This window comes from Bos grunniens, chromosome 15 (assembly GCF_055505025.1).
Source record: "Bos grunniens cultivar Pamir isolate PY7600 chromosome 15, Bosgru_T2T1.0, whole genome shotgun sequence".
NCBI classification, from domain to species: Eukaryota; Metazoa; Chordata; class Mammalia; order Artiodactyla; family Bovidae; genus Bos; species Bos grunniens.
The window spans coordinates 51,474,565-51,495,850 of record NC_141179.1 but is presented as its reverse complement, the minus strand read 5'-3'; the positions used below and the strand labels follow the sequence as shown (position 1 = coordinate 51,495,850).

Below are 21,286 nucleotides of genomic sequence, written 5' to 3'. Positions count from 1 at the left end.
GTCATAATCAAAATGGTGAAGGAAGTATATTCATTCAGTATTATTTAGCATTTGCTATATGCCAGGTGTGGTGGTGCTAGTCCTGAAAATGTAAGGATAAAAAAGATATGATCCCTAACCTGAAAATGCTCACCACTTAGTATAGAAAGAATCACCTAAAGAGCTTTTTTAAAATTCAAACTTGGATCCTTTGTTATGGGCTGTTGGAGTCTCAGTGAGGATGAGGTAGACATGGGTAATTTGGAACAGCTTTTTACAGTGATAGAAATGTTCTGTATTGGGTGGCTACTGAGCATTTGAAATTTAACTAGTGCAATTGAGAAACAATTTTAAATTTCATGTAGTTTTTATTTAGTGGCTGTTGTATTAGACAGTGCACATCTACTGACATACATAAAAAATTATAGCACAGTGACATACGTCTGGTAAAGAGCCTTGTACTATGGAGTGTATGGTTCTTCCCCCATCTTAAGCTGTCTCACTGGTGCATGTAACTGTTCACACATGGGAATAGGTCCTGGGGTTTAGAAATGAACAGGTGAATGGTGAAGAGGAAGCAGTCAAAGATAGAAACTAAAACTTTAATGTCAACAAGTGTTAGAGGTGTACAGGGTAGTGTCATTGAAATAAAAATCATGTGATTCTTGACCCTTTTTCTTCAAATTCTAGGTTGCAGTCTGTAACTTGGCTTCCCTGGCCCTGAATATGTATGTCACATCAGAACACACATATGACTTTACAAAGTTGGCTGAAGTCACCAAAGTCATTGTCCGAAACTTGAATAAAATTATTGATATTAACTACTACCCTGTCCCAGAGGTATGAATAGATTTCTCTGCTTATTGGTGATAATTGAAATCCAAGGTGGAAGGAGTTGATCATAGTCTTCTAGTCATCATGTTATCATTGGAATGATTGGAATGGTGTGAGAAAACTGAGATAGAGAGTGTGTCATTTGGTACAGAATGTTGGTTTTACTGATCATTAATGTCATCTCTTTCTTTTCTAAATCTATTGGCACAAAGGCTAGCTTGTCGAATAAACTCCATCGCCCCATTGGAATTGGGGTACAAGGTCTGGCAGATGCTTTTATTCTGATGAGGTACCCTTTTGAGAGTCCAGAGGCCCAATTATTGAATAAGCAGATCTTTGAAACCATTTATTATGGAGCCTTGGAAGCCAGCTGTGACCTGGCCAAGGAGTATGGCCCATATGAAACCTATGAGGGCTCTCCAGTCAGCAAAGGAGTAAGTATATGGATGAAATTTCTCTTTGCCTATGGGTTCCTGTAGTAGGCTTAATGGTAGCCCTCAAAAAGATGTTCACATCCTAATGTCTGGAACCTCTGACTATTAAATTATTTGGTGTAAAAAGGATCTTTGCAGATGTAATTGAGGAGATTATCCTGGATTATCCAGGTGGGCCCTAAATACAGTCACAGTTGTCCTTACAAGAGACACAGAGAAGAAGGAGCAACACAACCATAGAGGCAGAGGTTGGAGAGCTGTAGCCACAGCCCAGGAGAATTGAAGCCACTAGAAGCTGGGAGAGGCAAAGAACCGAATCTCCCCTAGACTCTGGGGATGGAGGGGGCCTTCCCAACATATTGAATTTGGGCTTCCAGCCTCCAAGACTGCAAGAGAATAAATTTTGTTATTTTAAGCCACTAAAGTTGTAATCTGTTACACCAGACATCTGAAGCTCATATAGTCCTTTTGTTCTCTGGAGTAAAAAGTATATTCTATTTAAATCTCTTTTATTTAAAACTAATTATTGCTAAAAGACATAGGAAGACTGCTGAGTTAGTTTTATTTTTCTTTTTGGATGGGTGGGGAAAGGGAGTGGTACCTTGCATGGCTTGCAGGATCTTAGTTCCCTGAGCAGGGATCCTGAGCCCACAGTAGTGAAAACACTGAATCTTAACTACTAGATCACCAGGGAACTCCCAGGTATTAGTTTTCTATACCTAAACTTAGCAGATTAAAACAACGTACATTCAGTATCAATTTCCATGGGTAAGGAGTGCAGACTTGGGTTAGCTTAATCTCTGGGTCTCTCAAAGTCAAGATGTCAGTAGAAGCTGTGATCTCATCTCAGGCACAGTTCTCCAACCCCTCCTGGTTGTTCATTTCCTTGCAGTTCTAGAGCTCATGGCATCTTGATGCTTCAAAGCCAGTAGGAGGGAGAGTCCCTCATTTCAAGAGCCCAGTCCAGTCACCAATTTGGGCATTTTCATTTGTCAGGTCAGGGCCACCCAGGATAATCTCCCTTTTTGCTAAAAAATTAAACTGATTCTCAACCTTAATTGCATCTGCAGAAACCCTTCACATTTGTCACAATTGTGTGAGTGACATCCATCGTGTTTCCAGGTCCTGTGTATACTGAAGAGGAGGAGAGTTTGAGGGCCTATACCCCAGGAGGTGGGAATCTGAGTGCTGTCCTAGCATTCTGCCATCACACTGCCTTTATCCCCAGTAGGATGATTCTCTTCCCTGTAAAATAAGATGTTAGATTTAGTTCTCACAGTTCCTATTGATATTTAGGAACTCTACATTGTTTGAAAATAGGTGTTAATTAGCTAAGTAGATAATATTTAGAGATAGGATAGATCAAGGCTGTAAAGAAAGATGAAGGTAGAGGGTAGAGTAATTCTTTTATTGTACAAAAAGAGAATACATTTCAGCAACATGCTTTCATTTGTTAAAATTTCCTGGTTTGTAGAGATGATATGGGTCTTCTGAGAGGACTCAGCAGGGATAAGGGGAAGAGGTAAGCCTTAGTCAGCCTGCTTTGAATCAATATGACTACATAGCAGTTTGTCTAGGAAAATCTCTGGGCCTTATACTCCTTACATGACAGCATTTGTTGGGATATGGGGACATGGCAGTTAGTCATTTGCTTGGTTTTTGTCATAGTTTCAGATGGTCATTGAATGATTTATCATCAATTTGGGTTGTTTGTTCCTTAGATCCTTCAGTATGATATGTGGAATGTTACTCCTACAGACCTGTGGGACTGGAACCTTCTCAAGGAGAAGATTGCAAAGTAAGTAGAGATGTAAAGTAGCTTTGGGTTCAGGTTTTCATCCTGGCTCTTTCAAACTTAGGTATGTTATTTTATCTTCTGAAATTCATCTTTTTCTCTTTTAAATGGGACTAAAAGGACCTATCTATAGAACTGTTATTGTGAAAATACTTCCTAGGACAATATATGTACAGTAGTCTGCAATGAAAACATTTTAGTACCTGGTAGGTATTATTAGTTGATGTTGTTTTAGGGCTTAACTAGCAAGAACGGGTAATTCTTTTTCTCATTAAGCATTCATATTTCCAAGTGTGTTTGCTTTTTAAATGTTTTCCACTTTTATTTATTGCTTAATTACATTGGGCCCATAAATGGCTTTCACTGAATTGATTATCATAGGACTACATTAGGGAATTTAAAGAGCTTTTGGAGGGTTTAATATATTAAACTGTTGGAGAGAAAAATGTAAAAATTGAGTCTGTAGGCCTTTTCAAGTAATAAACATAAGAAATTTGAGTGCAGGCAGAATGTTTTTCTGAGTCAATAATGAAACAGGTTGCTTTTGCTTTCTATCATGACTGTCTGACACGTCCAGGTTGATGAATATACATAGTGTTTAATGTTTGCAGAAGGAAGCAGTAGCTTTAAATGCTCTTTAAATATAGCCGTTTACCTTCAGATTGTTTCATTGCTCAAATAATATATGTTAGACAATTTAGAAAAACATACAAGTGAAAAGGGAGTAAAATGAAAATTACCCCAATACCACCTGTTTGTATTTTTTTGTCTGTCATCCTCAGACTTTCTTCTGGTTTTGTATATATATGTGTATTTACATGCAAATTCAATTTTTTAAAAAATGCCCCTGAACTCTATTTTTACTTTGTTTTTTTCTCAAAATACTGTAGTTTAAATGTCTTTTATGTATAACTTTTTAAAGTTTCAAAATTAAAATAAAAATTTCAACATAAATACACATTCATTGTTAATAAAGTTCAAGTACAGAAACAAAATAGAAAGTAAAAGCCCTTTTTTATGCCTCTTCTACCAACCACTTGTCCTACAAAACAAACAAAAAAACAACTTACTTCTTTTCTCAGAGATCACCAACATGAATGGTGTATATTTTTCTAGACCTTTTTCAGTTCATTTGCAGATGTGATCAAACTTGACATATTCTGAGACTTTTTATTTAGTGATTTATTTTGGAGATCTTTCTCTTTTAGTACATGCAAATCTATTTAATGTTTTTAGTGATTACAGATGATTCCATAGTTTGGATGTATGTGACTTTTCAAAACATTTTCTTATCTGTGGACAAGAAACCACTGTCCACTTTACTGAGGGAGTAGACATGGAGCTAGTTGGTGGTTTACTTGATGCCTCACAACTAGAAAGTGACATGAAAGTGAAAGTGAATTAGCTCAGTCGTGTCCGACTCTTTGCGACCCCTGTGGACTGTAGCCTACCAGGCTCCTCCGTCCATGGAATTTTCCAGGCGAGAGTACTGGAGTGTGTTGCCATTTCCTTCTCCAGGGATATTCCTGACCCAGGGATTGAACCCTGGTCTCCCACATTGCAGGCAGACGCTTTACCATCTGAGCCACCAGGGAAGCCCTGGTGAAAGTGACGTAGAGAAGTTGAAATTTCAGTTGTATACACTCCATTAGGATATGAGGCTTGGTGCTAAGTACTGTATGAATCTAGAGGTATGGAATGCAGCAAAGGCAAGCTCTTTGTGCTCGAGAAACTAAGTAAGGTGAGACATGTACACAAATAAAATATACGTAAAGGTACAGGTCATAAAAAATATTTGCAATGCACATACTTGTATTTGACATTTTTACTTAGTGTTGTCTGCCTGATCAGGAAAGATGTTTTAGCATAGGTATCTCTTCAGCTAAGGTTTTTATTATTACTATTTTATTACTACTATTATTGTTTATTTTGGCTGTGCTGGTTCTTCATTGAGGCACGTGGGCTGAGTTGCCCTGAGGCATGTAGGATCTTAGTTTCTCAACCAGAGATCAAACCCACATCTCCTGCATTGGAAGACAGATTCTTAACCACTGGACCACCAGGGAATTCCCTAGGCTGAGCTTTGAAAGATGTGCTTAGCACAGTTTGAAGATTTTCAGAGCTCAGATACTACATTTTTAAGCATTCTCTTTGGCACTGAACGGAGTCAAGAGGTTAGCATTCTTCTAGGAACTTTAATTAACGAGGTGATAGAGGAAGTCAGGAATATTATACTTTGAGCGTCATTTTCTCTATTCATTATCTTATTCAGTATAATGAAGAGTTGTGGTGATAGACGTTTGGGTCTTACCACTTTCACATCATTAAGTTTCCTTAAAGAGCCTAGCACAGTGATCACATAGTCTCTTAGAAAAGAGTGAGGGTTAAATGAGTGTACCTGTAACAGGTGGGGACTCTCCAACAGCCATTTGAGTGTTTCCTTGGGCAAGATGGTGTATCAAGTGCTGTGATTCTTAAGTGGCATAAGTCATGGCATGATAAAGGTTGTCAGCAGTAAAAGTTGTGCTAATTCTGTTTAGGAATCAATCATTCATTTAGGAAAAGGGCATACTGTAGAGTTGCATCCCTCTAGGGGTTAAATGCAAATGTCAGCATGTGAGTGTGGTGCATGTATGGTATTTACAGCAACTGCTTTACTACGTTGATTAAAGTAGCTGTCTTCCTGACAGATAGTAGCATAAGGACCAGCACCTAATAATCTCCTTTTCTTCAGGTATGGTGTAAGAAACAGTTTACTTATTGCCCCGATGCCTACTGCTTCAACTGCTCAGATATTGGGAAATAATGAGTCAATTGAACCTTATACCAGTAACATCTACACTCGCAGAGTCTTGTCAGGAGAATTTCAGGTGAGAAGATTACAACCAGACGTACTGGAAAGTCTTTTAGAAGCCTGATGTTAGGAGTAAATGCTACTCATATTTAAGATGCCCCTCTATCTTAGAATGGGGGCAAAGTTTTGATAAAGTGAGCTGTCATCTCTAATGTTATTTATGTTATTTCAGCATATAATAGACATTTTATAAATATCTATCAGAAGAATGAAGGATTGAGGGTTGAGTATGAAAGCAGTTTGTTGATATTAGAGTTCATGTAATGTGTAACCATTCTTTAATCATGTAGTATATGTCATATACTACGCTTTACTACGTGTGCTAAACTATAACACATATACTATAGCCTCAAATGCTTAAGTTGATGATACTCCAGATGTATAGAAGTATCTTTTAAGATAGTGGTTCTCAGCCTTGGTTACAAACTAGGAATTTGTGATTGGAAGGACCACTTTATTTTTTTTTTTTTTAGGGTTCCCAAGTAATTCTTGTGTGCAGGTTGAGAACCACTAATTTAACAGATATTTATTTGTGAATTTACAGATATTCTGAAGTAAATTTCTGTAAGGTTTGGGTTGGGTACATTTATAATTTTCTCAAGTATTTATTGTGTCCATACTTAAAACAAGAAAAGAATCATTCTACATACCCAGCTTAGGCAGTTAGCTCCTTTCACTTTTGCAGTACTGTATGTTATGTTTTGAATAACAGGTATCAGGATTTTAGAGGAATATTTCATGTGATGGGATATGTCACTCAGTTTCATAAAAAATAGAATTTACCAAGCAATCTAATGTTAAACTCCAAGTGTGTAATCCTCTTCAGGCCCTGTTGTTGTTTATTCTTTCACATTTTTCCTCCTTTTCCTTTCAGATTGTAAATCCTCACTTACTGAAAGATCTTACTGAGCGGGGCTTGTGGAATGAAGAGATGAAAAATCAGATTATTGCATGCAATGGGTCCATCCAGGTACAGAATGACCAAAAAAAACAAAGTGTGCTCTTCAGGAGCTAAGTTGAACATTGGTACCTTCTCGATTATCCCAGGCAATACAGAGAAAGAATGGCTGTTCACTCTGGTCATATATCCAGGCCTTACCCTCTTGTTTGTGCAGCACTATAAAACAATGGTTCCCAACTTCTCTGCATGTTAGAATACATTAAAGAGCTATTAAAGCTGAAGCTTAGATTGTTTCCATACCAATTAAATGTCTGGGAATGAGAGTTCAGGCATCAGCATTTTTTAAAGACTCTCTAGATAATTCCAAAGTGCATCAGAGTTTGGAGACCAGTGATGTAAAGCCTGAAATTAGAGTCAAACTTAATTAAAAAGTTTGATGGAGATTGAAGACTGATAGTTCAAAAGTCAGAGCCACAAATAGTGTTTAACAATAAAATATGTGCAATTGAGAATCAAGAAGCATTTATTTGTAGATAGAGGCCACTTATTAGATATTGGTCTGCTCAGCAACACAGATAAAGATTCCTGTAACATTTCTGTATTTGCTGATAGAAACTGTAGCATTAGCCAGTCTATGTTTTGATGCACGCTAACCCTAGACCTAAGAAATAAGAAAGCCTTATTTCTATTGACTTCGAGTGGAGTTTGTGGAGTCCTACCATATTTAAAAGGTTTTTGTGTCATTGCTTCCTTGGGTCATGTTTCTGTGAGTTACAGCCCTGAATTTTTATATTTTCTGCAAAACTCAAGGGTCTTTTATTGCTTAGCTTTGATCTGGCCTTCCTTTATTGCTGCTGCTAAGTCACGTCAGTCGTGTCCGACTCTGTGCGACCCCATAGACGGCAGCCTACCAGGCTCCGCCGTCCCTGGGATTCTCCAGGCAAGAACACTGGAGTGGGTTGCCATTTCCTTCTCCAGTGCATGAAAGTGAAAAGTGAAAGTGAAGTCTCTCAGTCATGTCCGACTTAGCGACCCCATGGACTGAAGCCTAGCAGGCTCCTCCATCCATGGGATTTTCCAGGCAAGAGTACTAGAGTGGGCTGCCATTGCCTTCTCCACCTTTCTTTATTAAGTGCCTCTAAAACAGTGAATGTTTTGGCCATTAACCAATTAAAAATGAATCTTACATAACTACCACCAGATTGATATTTTGTTGGTTAGATGGGGTTTTATTAGACTTTATAAGCTGGAAGTGAGTAGTCTTAGGAAACTTGATAAGGATCATACTGTATTAAATGGAATGGCTAGGATCAGATCTGACTGGAAGTAGAATCACAGCCATACCCTGGGGCATCATTCTATTAATTATACTGCTTTCTTCAACCAGAGTACAATAGCATCTGCTTTACCTTCTTCAGAGCATACCAGAAATTCCTGATGACCTGAAGCAGCTTTATAAGACTGTGTGGGAAATCTCTCAGAAAACCGTGCTCAAGATGGCCGCTGAGAGAGGCGCTTTCATTGATCAAAGCCAGTCTTTGAACATACATATTGCTGAGCCTAACTATGGCAAACTCACTAGTATGCACTTCTACGGCTGGAAACAGGTTGGTGGAGGAAGTCAACCAACTTAGAATACTTTAGAATTGGAACAGAGTTTTATTTTCTAGCTACCTATTAAATATTGCCACCTGGAAGTTCTTTCACTTTAAGTCCAATATGTTAAAACTAACATGTGGATTTATACTACATTAAGCTCTCACTTTGAATTTTCTTATTTTGGGTGGGATTATTTTATTCGAAGCTTGTAGGCTCATAGGCGTTACCTATGATCCTTCCTTTACTTCCCATGTAGTCATTCACCGTGTGCTGTTGGTTGTTCGTTTGTACTGTTTCTTGAATGCCTTTCTTTCTATTCCATCGCCGCCACCACCTTTATTCTTAAGTTCTTACCTGATCTCTTTGCTTCTGGTATCTTTACTCTAGGCCAGCTTGTGTCCTGCTACCATTCCTAAAATAAAACTATACATCAACCACCTATTCAAAAATACCCATTGTTTCCCAGCTTTAAAACAGAATAAAAGCCAATCATTTAGCTAGTCACTGCCAACTGTAAAGACCTGTGAGTCTATGATGTGTTCTTTTTTTAAAAAAAAGAGTATTTATTTTTATTTATTTGACTTGCATCAGTCCTTAGTTGTGACACAGGTTCTTTTTTGTTGGGGCACGCAGACCGCAGACCCTCTAGTTGTGGTGCTTGGACTCTGGAGTGTGCGGGCTCAGTAGTTGTGGTGCAGGCTTAGTTGCTCTGCAGCATGTAGGATCTTAGTTCCTGAACCAGGGGTCAAACCCACGTCTCCTGCATTGTGAGGCAGAGTCTTAACCCTGAACCATCAGGGAAGTCCCTATAATGTATTCTTATTCGCTAACAATGTTCTAGGTATTTATATAGAATTATAATTTTATCCTTTTATTTAACAAACTTTTATTGAACTTGTACTGTGTTCCAGGACTAGGGGTACTGAATAGAAGGTGATGGTTCTTAACCATGAAATAGTTGTCATCTGTACTTATACAGAGAAATGGTCTAGACCTCTAAATAGTTATAATCTAAAGCAGACATGTTTTCTTAGGAACTCTTGGAAGTCGTGCACGTAAACAAACAAAAAAAGACTAGAGAACAAAAATATTTGACATTTTGAAAATGATAAGCTTGTTTTAGTGGTGAAAAGGGTAGCGGGTACTGTCTGTCTCCTTCTCTCTCTCTCAGTGTTTTTGAGAGGGCTTCCTGTGCTGTGTGTGTGTTCTGCCTGGTCACTCAGTTGTGTCCGACTCTTTGTGACCTCATGGACTGCAGCCCAGCAGGCTCCTTTGTCCATGGAATTCTCCAGGCAAGAATACTGGAGTGGGTAGCCTTTCCCTTCTCCAGGGGATCTCCCCAACCTGGGGATCGAACCAGGTCTCCCGCATTGCAAGCGGATTCTTTACCAGCTGAGCCACCAGGGAAGCCCAAATAAAAAAACAGCTGGGGCTTCCTAGAGGAGATATAATTCCAGATTTAGAAAGCAGTTTGACCTGGTCTATGAAAATGTATTTTAAACATTGGTCTTGAATGTTTAATGTTCTCACAGCTTCTCCTAATTAGTTGTACTTACTTCCCTTTCAGGGTTTGAAGACTGGGATGTATTATTTAAGGACAAGACCAGCCGCTAATCCAATCCAGTTCACTCTAAATAAAGAAAAGCTGAAAGATAAGGAAAAGGTATCGAAAGAAGAAGAGAAGGAGAGGAACACAGCAGCCATGGTGTGCTCTTTGGAGAACAGAGATGAATGTCTGATGTGTGGGTCCTGAGGAAGGGCTTAGAAGAGACCAGCACTTCCTCAGTAGCCAAACTACTTCTTGAGCTTAGATAGGTGCAGTAGGTTTGCTTGAAGTGGTAAGGCTTTGCTGGACCTTTTTGCAGCAAAAAGATCAACTGGTTTAAAGTACTGTTTCTGTATAAGTGTGAAAGTAATGATTTTTTTTAATTGATATATTGGGAATCAAACTAGATGTTTTAGAAATGCAAAAGAAGTCATTTTGCAAATAGGGAGTGATTAAGTAGGGTTTTTATCACCCATCTGGCACCCCTTTTCTGGTGACTTCCATTTTGGTAAGGAAAGTTTGGTGTGTGCATAGAAACAAAATGAGTCATAACCTGTGAGAAGTGCTGATGGGGCCTTTATTGGGTGTGGTCTAAATAGGTCATTCTGAAATAAAGATAATAAACATTTCTAAATGACTGTGTGAGACTAATTTTGTCACTTATTTTCTTTCAAAGGTCAAATTTGTAAAAGCATTTTTTGTTCTTTGAGAGTTCAGGGAAGAAATTTTAAGACAAATTACTTAGACACCGTATAGAATTCTGATTTTAATATGTGCCTTTTTCCTCTTTTTAAAAAACTGTGGTAAAATAAACATAACTAAATGTTACCATTTTACCCATTTTAAAGTATACAATTTAGTGACATTAAGTACATATACAAAGTACAGCCATCACCACTATTTCCAGAACTTTTTCATCGTCCCAAACAGAAAGTTTATATATAAAACAATGAATTCCTGATCCCCTTCTCCTGTCATTGCCTGGTAACTTCTATTCTACTTTCTATCTCTAAATTTGCTTATTCTAGGTATCTCAAGTAGAAGGGATCTTAATATGTGTCCTTTTCTCTCTGGCTTATTTCACTTAGCATAATGTTTTCAAGGTTCATTTATGTATCACATGTCAGAATTTCATATCTTTTTAAGGATGAGTAATACCTCATTGTGTATATATATATGTATATACACACACATATATATATATATACCCCATTTTGTTTATCCATTCATCCCTTAATGGACATTTGGGTTGTTTCCACCTTTTGCCTATTGTGAATAATGCTGCTGTTAACACTGATGCACAAGTAGTCTGTTTGAATTCCTGCTTTCAGTTCTTTTGGGTATGTACTAGAAGTTCAGTGCTTGGAATATCTGGTAATCTTCTGTCTAACTGTACTAATGACTTTTGACAGTTTGATTATAATGTGTCTTGGTGTGGGTCCCTGAATTTATCCTAACTAGGGTTTATTGAGCTGCTTGGTATAGTAGATTCACATCTTTTGTTAAATTGGGGAAGTTTTCAGCCATTATTACTTCAGATAATGATTTTGCTGCTTTCCCTCTTTTCCTTCTGGGATGTCTATGTTGCATTTGTCAGTCCACATTATTAGTGTCTCAACGGGTCCTTTAGGCTTTGTTCACTTTTCTTCATCCTATTTTTTCCTCTAATCTTAGTTGTCTTATGTTCCAGTTCATTTATTCTTTCTTCTTCCTCAACTTTGCTGTTGAGCCCCTCTAGTGAAATTTTCATTTCACTTATTGCTCTTTCCAGCTCTAGAATGTCTGGTTCCTTTTATTTCTATGTCTTTGTTGATAGTCTGATTTTGTTACTACAAAATCTTTGTTACTACATTGTTTGCCTTTAGCTCTTTGGTTATGTTTAAGACAGTTGTTTTAATGTCTGTCTAGAAAGTCTGATGGCTGAGTTTCTCTGGAGCGGTTTTTGTCAGTTTATCTTGTACCTTTGAATGTTTTCTTGTTTCTTTATAATGCTTGTGATATTTGTTGTTGAAACATTCTGAGACATTTCCAAAATGTTTTTGCAGTGAAGTCTGCTCTTCAGAGTATGTTCAGTTAATGTTCTGATAGCTTTCCTAGGTCTTTGCAGATTGGCTCTGTGCTAGGACACTCTCATACTTCTCCAGGCTTGCTCTGAGCCTAAGCAATGTGATGGTTGATTTTATGTGTCAACTGGCTAGGCCATAGTATCTAGATATTTGATCAAACACTAAATAGATCTATGAAGGTATTTCTTTAGATGAAATTAGCATTTATTGACTTTGAGTAAATCAGATCATCCTCCAAAATGTGGGTAGCCTCATCCAATCAGTTAAAGTCCTTAAGAGGAAGAAGACTGTGGTCCTCTGAGAAAGAAGGACTTCTGCCTCCAGACTGCCATTGGACTGATCTACAATATCTGCTCTTCTCTGGGTCCCCATCCTGGTGGCTTACTCTGCCAATTTTGGATTTCCCAGTTCCATAGTTTTATATATGTGTATATATAGAGAAGGGGGAGAGATAATGGTTGACCATTGAACAGCATGAGTTTTAAGTGCATGAGCCCACTTATATTTGGATTTCTTCAGTAAATATGACAGTTCTGTACAATCTGTGTTTGGTTGAATCTGGATGTGGAACCATGGATGTATCATGGGACTTGAACATCCATGGATTTTCATATCCTTGGTATGTCCTAGAACAAATCCTTGCATTGTTCAAGGGTTAAGGGAATATATAGATAAGATAGTATATGTGTGTGTATATATATACACACACACCTTATTTTCTCTGGAGAATGAGAGCCCTGACTAATAAAGTTTTTGGTACTGAAAATGGTTCTATTGGAATGAAGATGAATTTCCTGAATTGGTTATCTAATTTGATGAGATTTAAGCATGACTTCTCAGTAGTGAAGAGAGCTCTGATAGCCCATGGGGTGATGTGGCAATAGAGATGCAGAATACCATCACTGGATATTCCTAATCAAATACAAGGGGCAAGGGTCTGGGTTACCGTGTATGTGTTCTGCTTCAGGGATATATCAGCTCTCCAGCCCAGTATCGTAATTAATAGTTCATGTTGATCACTTTTCCTTTCCACGGTACATCACACTGCTCCATTACATTGAGGTACAGGTTGGACCTAGTGAGCGAAAAGAAGCAGCTACTATAGACTTACCAGTACGACGTTTGTGTATCAGAGTAATAAGTCTGACAAAAATTAAGGCACCTCTATCAGTGAAATTTCTAGGGGTCACTGATATGAGGCATGTTGAGGTATTCTTTCCATGGTAAGGGATAAATTGTTCTGACTCCTCTTACAATCAAAAGAGGCATAAAGCCTAGTGGTCCTCTATGGACTTTGGAGACAAAATGGTAACATACTCCTCATTTGGGTGTGTTATTTTGACCCATTTACTGTATGACCCTAAAAGCTGCTAGTTTTGAGTGGGGCCCAGAACAAAGAAGGCTCTGCAACATGTCCAACCTGTCATGCAACCTACTCAAATATCAGTAACCATCCTCTTTCGATCCCTTGAGAGAGACAGCTTTTGGCTGCTACTTGCTGTGCCTCAAGACTGCTTAACTAAAGACCATCAAGTTCCTATGCAGCCTGAACTGCTATCATGAACTGGGTATTATCTGCCCACAAAACCTAAAGTTGGCATGTGTAGTAGCATTACATAGCATCATCAAATGGAAGTTGTATATACAAGCCTGGCCTCAAGCAGGCCCTGGATGCACAAGTAATCTACTGAAGAAGTGGCCCAAATGCCCATCACTCCTGCTTCTCTCCCAGCCTGCACCATGGCCTCATGGGACATTCCATATAATCAGTTGACAGAGGAAGAGAAAACTTGGGTGGTTTACAGCTGGTTCTGCACAGTACAGGACACCTTTTTTGGGGACATCCCTAAAGGACACTCCATTCCATAGATGACAGTTATGGAGATCTTTCAAGTAGGGGTGACTTAGATAAATCACACTGGGTACTATGGGAAGAGTGTCCTGACCAATGGGTTTGGGTCAAGGTCAAGTACAGATAAGGCCTAGTCTGGCCTTTGGATGAAATTGGGTCCCAAGAGAAGACCTGGTTTGGTGGTCTCTGACTGCTGGGCCCCTTGGCTGGACTTGAACTCTTTAGGCTAGACTGGACACCTGGGATAGGTCTGACCTGTGTGCCCGTGTCAGATGGGGATATCAGGCAGAGCCTCACCTGTGTTTGGAACTGCCTGAACTCTGGAATCCAGCCTGTGTGCTTGCATTAGACTGGACCTAGGCATCAAGACTGACCTGGATATTTGGTCAGACTGGGCTTCATGTCAAGTCTTATGCCATATTTGGGACTGATTGGGCACCAGGGAAGGGTCTGTCCAGTATTGTTTCAAACTGTGTGTTCAGGGCAAATGATTATCTGCATGACTTTATAGAACTTCCAGTGGAGCTCCATATATCCAAGTATTTACTGGGGACTTTCTCAGGAGTCAGGGAGAAGAGGACAGAGAAATGAAACTAACAGCGATAAATAGGGAAAAACAATTTTATTATTAGATTGAAAACAGCATTCTAAGGATTCAAAAAGGAATAGTTTACCAACAGTGAACCCGCTGTTGAGCCTGTAATCTCAGGAAATTCCAGCCCGTCCCTCAGTACTGCCTGTTTATCTCTTGTTCCCAGAGGTCACAGCCCCAGTCTCCCATATTGAGGAAGTTCACCCTGGCAGTTTCCCTTTCACTCTAGTATTTTGCAGCCTCTCTGGCTTCTCCCTAACTTCCCGGGCTACTTCCTTTCCACAGAGCATCTTTTCTATATGTTGCCGGATCTCTCTGGTCCTCACCCCGTAAATGACTGGATTCAAGGTTCCTGGGAGCAGCAAATAGATGGCACTGAGGAGGTTCTGGACATCCTGAGACACAGTCTTGGCTACTCGGAACACGATGGAAGTGGAGAGACCAGAGAGGTAGATGGTGAGGATGACCAGTAAGTGGGAGCCGCACGTGTGCAAGGCCTTGGCTCGGGCTCCCCCGGAAGATATCCGGAAGGCAGCATAGATGATGCGGGTGTAGGAGGTCCCCAGCAGGGCTAGATCAAAGCTCACAGTGGCCAACCGCATGGCCAGCCCCAAATGGTTGTTGAAGGTCAAGTCTCCACAAGCTATACTCAGCAGTGCAATGTACTCGCAGGTGAAATGTCAGATCACTGCTGTCCGGCAAAATCGAGCTCGTGAGGTTAGCACCACCAAGGGCACTGCCACTCCCAAGCTCCGTGTCAGGGTGAAAAAGGCCAGCACACCCAGCAAATGGGAGGTCATCAGATCACTGTAGCGGAGTGGGTGGCAGATGGCCACATAGCGGTCTAGGGCCATGGCCAGCAGGAGGTTGTAGTCCAGAAGGAGAGTGAAGTAGATGAAGAACATCTGGGCCAGGCAGCCATGCAGTGATATGGGATTAGCATAATGCACAAAGCCTTCCAGCATTTTGGGCATCACCGTTGTAGCAGCACAGATGTTAACAGCCAGGAGCAGGGCAATGAGCACGTACATGGGCTGGTGCAGGCTCTGCTGGGCTGCCACTGTGTGGATGACCAGGGCGTTGGCAGAGATGATGGTCACATAGAGGAAAGTAAGAGGCAGGACCAGGAAGGGCCTCCACTCTGACAGTCCAGGAAAGCCCACCAGGAAGAAGTTGGTGTAGGAAATGTTGGGGGTGCTGGTATTTCCATCCTCACTCATTGGCTTTGGCCCTGGGCTGGCCCCAGAAGTGGGGATCAGAGACTGTTAGAACAAAATGGTCAGTGAAGAAAGCCGATTTCTATTGCTATTTTGAGGCCTGAGGGGTTTGTGATGAAGATCCACCTCTTCATGTATCTATGGCCATATCTATGGCCACTCTTTGGGGCAACAGACAGGTATTGTGTCAGACGTAATGGGAGCTACAAAGATGAAAAAGACATTCTTTGTCTTCAGGGAGCTCTTAGATTATGTACATGAGGTATAAACTTACAAGATACTGTTTATCAGGACTTCCCTGGTGGTCCAGTGGCTAAGACTCTGAGCTTCCAATGCAGGGGGCCCAGGTTTGACTCCTGGTCTGGGAACTAGATACTCTTTCTGTGATATTCCTGATATTCGATTGCTGAGTAAAAAGGCTCAGAGGAAAGTAGGTATGGTGTAGGAGAGAAGAAAAAGGAGTGATGGCCCAGAGGCACTAAAAAGGATGAAGAAGATCCTTGATTAGGAGGAAGAAAAGTATATGAAGAATCTTTGGTCTAGGAAACCTGGGAAGGACCAAGTAGGGGTTTTGGGGAGTGAGGAAAATACCAGGCTCATCTATCCATGGGATTCTCTAGGCAAGAGTACTGGAGCGGGTGGCCATGCCCTTCTCCAGGGGACCTTCCCAACCCAGGGAAGGTCCCCTGGATTGGCAAGCAGGTTCTTGACCACTAGCACCGCCTGGGGAGCCCCCACATTGGGTCTAAGAAACCTGGGAAGGACCATGTAGGGGTTTATTGGAGTGAAGCACCGGTGAGGAATGACGGTCTCCCTTTTGTGCCTGGGGTACACTCTATGTCAAGGATAGAGGAAGCTGCTGAGCAGAACTTCTGTCTTCTTGGACACAAAGCATGGGCCACAGAGACTTGTCTCTTCCTAAGACCCTCTCGACTGGCTGAGGGGCCTCTTTCCTTGGCTTGCCCCCAGTGGATAATGCTTGCTTTCCTTTCAGAATGTGCGTTCTGGGGGAGCAGGGGTAACAGCATCCTTCTGTTGTGTTCTCTGGTGCTCCAAGCACGGAGCCACCACAGGCACAGGGGAGGTGCTGGAACATTGCTTGTTGAGTAGGTGAATGAGGAAAAGGGAGAAGGTGGTAAGAAGCTAGTCAGCTGGGCTCTGAAGAGCAGCAGTTTCAACGCTTTGGCCTGGTTTTTGTATAATTAGGATATTTAAAGATGTGTAATTCTGTACTGGGCCCACATCTTACCCAGATTCTTAGGGAATCTTAGGGAGCACCATTTGGTGGTGGTAGGTGTGATGATAAGAGGAATTAACACTGAGGTAACTGTTTACCTTATTTCAGGTAGCGTTCTAAATGCTTTCATTTATTAATTTTTCAATCTTCTTAATTTTACTGAAAAAGAAAGTGAGGCACAGAGAGGTTAACTCTAGTTCTACAGCTGTTAAATGGCAGACCTGGCTTTGAAGTCAGACTCCGGAGTGCATGCTCTTAACAACATCAGGATGATCAGCTTGTCCTGCTGTGCCTGAGGTGTTCCTGGCATTAGAGCTGAACATGTGGGGTCCCAGGAAAGTTTTCAGGCAAACCAGGCAGTTGATCATTTTACTATTATCACTGGTAACCTTGAAGATTAGAGAAGCCTCATAAATTGTAGGGCTTCCCTGGTGGCTCAGTGGTAAAGAATCCACCTACCAATGCAGGAAACACAAGAGACTTGGGTTTGATCCCTGTGTCAGGAAGATCCCCTGGAGTAGGAAATGACAACCCACTCCAGTATTCTTCCCTGGGAAATCCCATGGACAGAGGAGCCTGGCGGGTACAGTCCATGGCGTCACGAGTCAGACATGACTTAGTGACTAAGCAACAATAACAACATAACTTGTAGAGCAGCCAGGAAGAAACATTCTTCCTTCTTAGAGGTTTGAATGTAGTGTCTCTGAAAATCAGTATTTATACTGGTGTTACTATAGCCACCCTCTGTATACTCAGAAGAGTACAGAGAAACATCCCGAAGTTCACAGGGAGCCCTCTATATAGGAATTGGATTTGGAATTCCAGGGCCCACCCTGGAATGTGTTTCTGGAACACTTAGAGCATTGTTTTAGACAGAATAACTCAGATTTGGGGAAGTGGACTTCTGTTGTGGTTGGGCCAGACAACCCTTGTGAGGAGGAGGTAAAAATCCTTAGGGGAGTTCTGTTGAAGATGGTCCAGTGGGGTGGAATTGAGAATCTGTGAGCGAAGGAGGTGAGAGGTGACCTGTGATAGAATAAAGGGGTGAGGAGGAAAATGCAACCTGGAGGAGCAGAGGCCAAGAAGATGTTCAGGGACCCGTGCTCCTTCTTCCCAAATGCCCCAGGGTGGTCCCTTGAGGGGGAGAAAAAGCTGGCATGGGCTGCCCACAACCCTTTCACAAGGGTGGTCTATCTCCATCATGTGAACTGTACTTTGCTCTTCTGTTTTTATCTTAAGATTGCTTAAGTAAACTAGTAAAAGAGCTTCTTTGACACTGGGCCCTAAAGCATCCAGGAGAAGAAAGATGGAATAACAATCTCCTCAAGGAGGGGCAGAAGGGATGGAAAAGATGGAAAGATGAGGAGATCAGTTTACTGTCTAATGAAGGTCTTAAAGGAGATAAAGAGATGTTTCTAGAGACAGATCAATCAGACTTAAGAACCAACTGGAAGTGGAGAGAGACAGAGGAATCAAAAATCATAAGGTTTCTTTTTGTTTTTTCAGCTATGATGACTACATTGAAGCTGCTAAAACCTGAGGAAAGAGCAACAGGGTTGGGGTGTTGGGAGGTACAGTCAATAAACACATTTGGATGTTGTGAAAACTCACAAATGAAGAGATGTCCAGTCATCAACAACTGGAAATGAGAGTGGAGTGCTCAGATGAAGGATTGAAACTAGAGATGGGGATGATAATTTTATTAAGGGCATGAGATAGAATCCTGAGGGACAGACAGAATAACTGGTGTCAGTGAAGGAGACATAAAGAGTAGAGAGATGGAGTGAGAGCCAGGAGCAAACGGGATTCTGGAAACCAGAGGACGAAAGGTTCTGCTGCTTTGGAGGCTTCACGGTAAAGAATAGCTCAGTCAATAAAGAATCTGCCTGCAATGCAAGAGACCACATTGACTCCTGGGTTGGGAAGATCTGCTGGAGAAGGGATAAGCTACCCACTCCGGCATTCTTGGGCTTCCCTTGTGGTTCAGCTGGTAAAGAACCTGCCTGCGGTGCGGGAGACCTGACTTCGATCCCTGGGTTGGGAAGATACCCTGGAGAAGGGAAAGGCTACCCACTCCAGTATTCAGGCCTGGAGAATTCCATGGACTGTATAGTCCATGGGGTTGCAAACAGTCGGACACGACTGTGGGCTTCCCTCATAGCTCAGTTGGTAAAAATCTGTTTGCAATGTAGGAATTTGCTTGGGGTACACGAGACTGGGGTTCGATTCCTGGGTCTGGAAGATCCCCTGGAGAAGGAAATGGCAACCCACTCCAGTATTCCTGCCTGGAAAATCCCATGGCCAGAGGAGCCTGGCAGGCTATAGTCCATGGGGCTGCAAGAGTCAGACATGACTTAGGGACCAAACCACCACACAGAGGCAAAAGATCAACACAGCTAAGTCACCCTGCGAAGCTTATTGTTCTGAGTAGTAGGGGAGGGAACAGGTAAGAGGGCTGAGATGAAGAGGCCAGACATCGTGTGCTTTCTGCAGAAAGAAGCACGGCTCCTCCACTGTGAGAATCAACACTGCAGACAAGAGCTCCTTGAACTCCCCCCTCCTCACACTTGGGCTACTGCGCTCATCTTTCTCTCTTCCTCTGTTCCCAGTAAGATTCCCAGTAAAAGAGAAGTCTCTCTTTTCTCTCCCCACTCCCTCTTTTTTTCCTGCACCATGCAGCATGTGGGATCTTAGTTCCCCTATCAAGGATTGAACCCAAGCCCTCTGCAGTGTAAGCATGGAATCTTAACCACTGACCCTCCAGGGAAGTCCCTCTCCTCTCTTTCGTCCTGAGGATATCTTCCACTTCTCCTCTTTGTATCCCTTGAATATGGAGTTCAAGTCTGTCTGGTGAAAATAAACTCTTCCATAACTTCATTCAGTCCTCAAGCTTTCAATCTTTCTCCTCACCCCTGAAGCCAAGGCCCTGGACATGCCTTTATCATGCAATAATCGCTGAATTGCTGATCAGGCTCCCCACTAGACTGAAGATATTGCTGGTGGGGCAACCGTGTCTTACTCCTCTCTCCTCTCTGTCCCAGTGCCCGGCATAGAGCCCACTGCAGAGTACCTGCTCAGTAAGTGTTGTGTTGCAAGAATACATAATGCACCAAGGAATTTTAATAAACATTCTCATGTACTACTAACTTAAAGTAGCTCTTTGAGGTTGAATGAATAAATGAGTGAATGAATGAAAAACAAACCCTATCAAGGCTCAGAGATTCCAAGTGATTTGCTTCGTCTCACCTAGCAAGAAGAGCCAGGCCTCAAATCTAGGTCTTCTTGGACTCGTCTGTCTGTACCACACTTCTTCCTTCGCATCCACACATGAGATAGCACTGGACAGGCTCCAAGCAGTCCTAGCCTCAGCAACAATACTATGAGTTAAAATTTATTGAGTACTTACTGCATACCGGGCATGGTTCCAAAGGCTTTTCCATTTGGTATCTGTAATATTCAAAGCAACACTAAGAGATGAATACTATTTATTAACCCAGTTTAGAGTCATTAATACTGAGGCTCAAAGACAATAACTAATTTTATTAAAGTATCATAGATGTTAAATGATAGCTGGGATGTGATGTAGGTTTGCCAGTGGTGAGGTTCAATGCCAATCTCAGGCTTACCTGCCTCAAACTCCCCATAAGTCCCTTGTCTTCTCATGCCCAGCCTCACTGTGGCAGCCTGTAGAATGCTCCTGTTGGGTGGTGGCCTGCTATGGCTTTGGTATCACCTCTGAAAAGGTAAGGCCTGAGGTCTGTGCCCAACTCCAAGAGACTGCGCTATGAGGCTGAGGGGAGGGATGGATAAGTAGACCTGTGTCTCCAGGGGATTCCCAGTGGAGGATGAGATTCCTAGTGGGTAAGTGTTTCCAGGGACTCAAAGGAGAAATCAATGAGAAACCCAGGAAAATTGAAGGAGGAGAGAGGGAGAGAGGCTGTGTGGAGATGATGGTGTACTAACATTTTTATTTCTATGGCTCCAGCTTTTTCTCACAGAGTGGTCACATCTGCAGAGGGGTTCCCCCACTTTACAGATGAGCCATTAGAGACTCAGAGAGAGCAAGTCAGGGTTCAGGGAGGCTTCCATCCCAGGGGACTAACAGACTGGGGATGACTGACTGGGATGACCTGGGGCTCCACTGAGGGGAAGGAGCTCCTGCAATTTGGGGGTCAGCCAAAGGCAGGAAGGGGCATTTGGGTGACAGTGAAAAGTGTGGTGTGTGTGCATGTACACATGTGCTTGTGCATGAGTGCTGAGCATGTATGCACACGCTGAGATTGATGAGGCATTAACTTTCCCAGAATGGGTGACTGAGGGGCTTGAGTGGGAGATGACTTTGGTGTGGGTTGTACTGTGAGCAGCCAGGACTCACAGAGG

At 41.7% G+C, this 21,286-nt stretch overlaps 1 protein-coding gene and 1 pseudogene across 2 annotated transcripts in view; one reads left to right on the top strand and one right to left on the bottom strand.

The window, feature by feature from the left end:
- The window catches only part of RRM1 (ribonucleotide reductase catalytic subunit M1), a 40,445-nt gene extending 29,869 nt beyond the window's left edge, over positions 1 to 10,576 (top strand). For both annotated transcript variants that reach the window (XM_086338451.1, XM_086338452.1), the window contains exons 13-19: positions 670 to 819; positions 1,026 to 1,247; positions 2,969 to 3,045; positions 5,777 to 5,912; positions 6,771 to 6,866; positions 8,216 to 8,404; positions 9,964 to 10,576. In XM_086338451.1, coding sequence (XP_086194577.1) covers positions 670 to 819; positions 1,026 to 1,247; positions 2,969 to 3,045; positions 5,777 to 5,912; positions 6,771 to 6,866; positions 8,216 to 8,404; positions 9,964 to 10,149 — 1,056 coding nt within the window. In that variant the 3' untranslated portion in view covers positions 10,150 to 10,576. The remainder of the gene's footprint in view (positions 1 to 669; positions 820 to 1,025; positions 1,248 to 2,968; positions 3,046 to 5,776; positions 5,913 to 6,770; positions 6,867 to 8,215; positions 8,405 to 9,963) is intronic.
- Positions 10,577 to 14,652: 4,076 nt separating this feature from the next.
- LOC147358182 (olfactory receptor 52E8-like) lies at positions 14,653 to 15,672 on the bottom strand (annotated as a pseudogene).
- Positions 15,673 to 21,286: the final 5,614 nt, after the last annotated feature.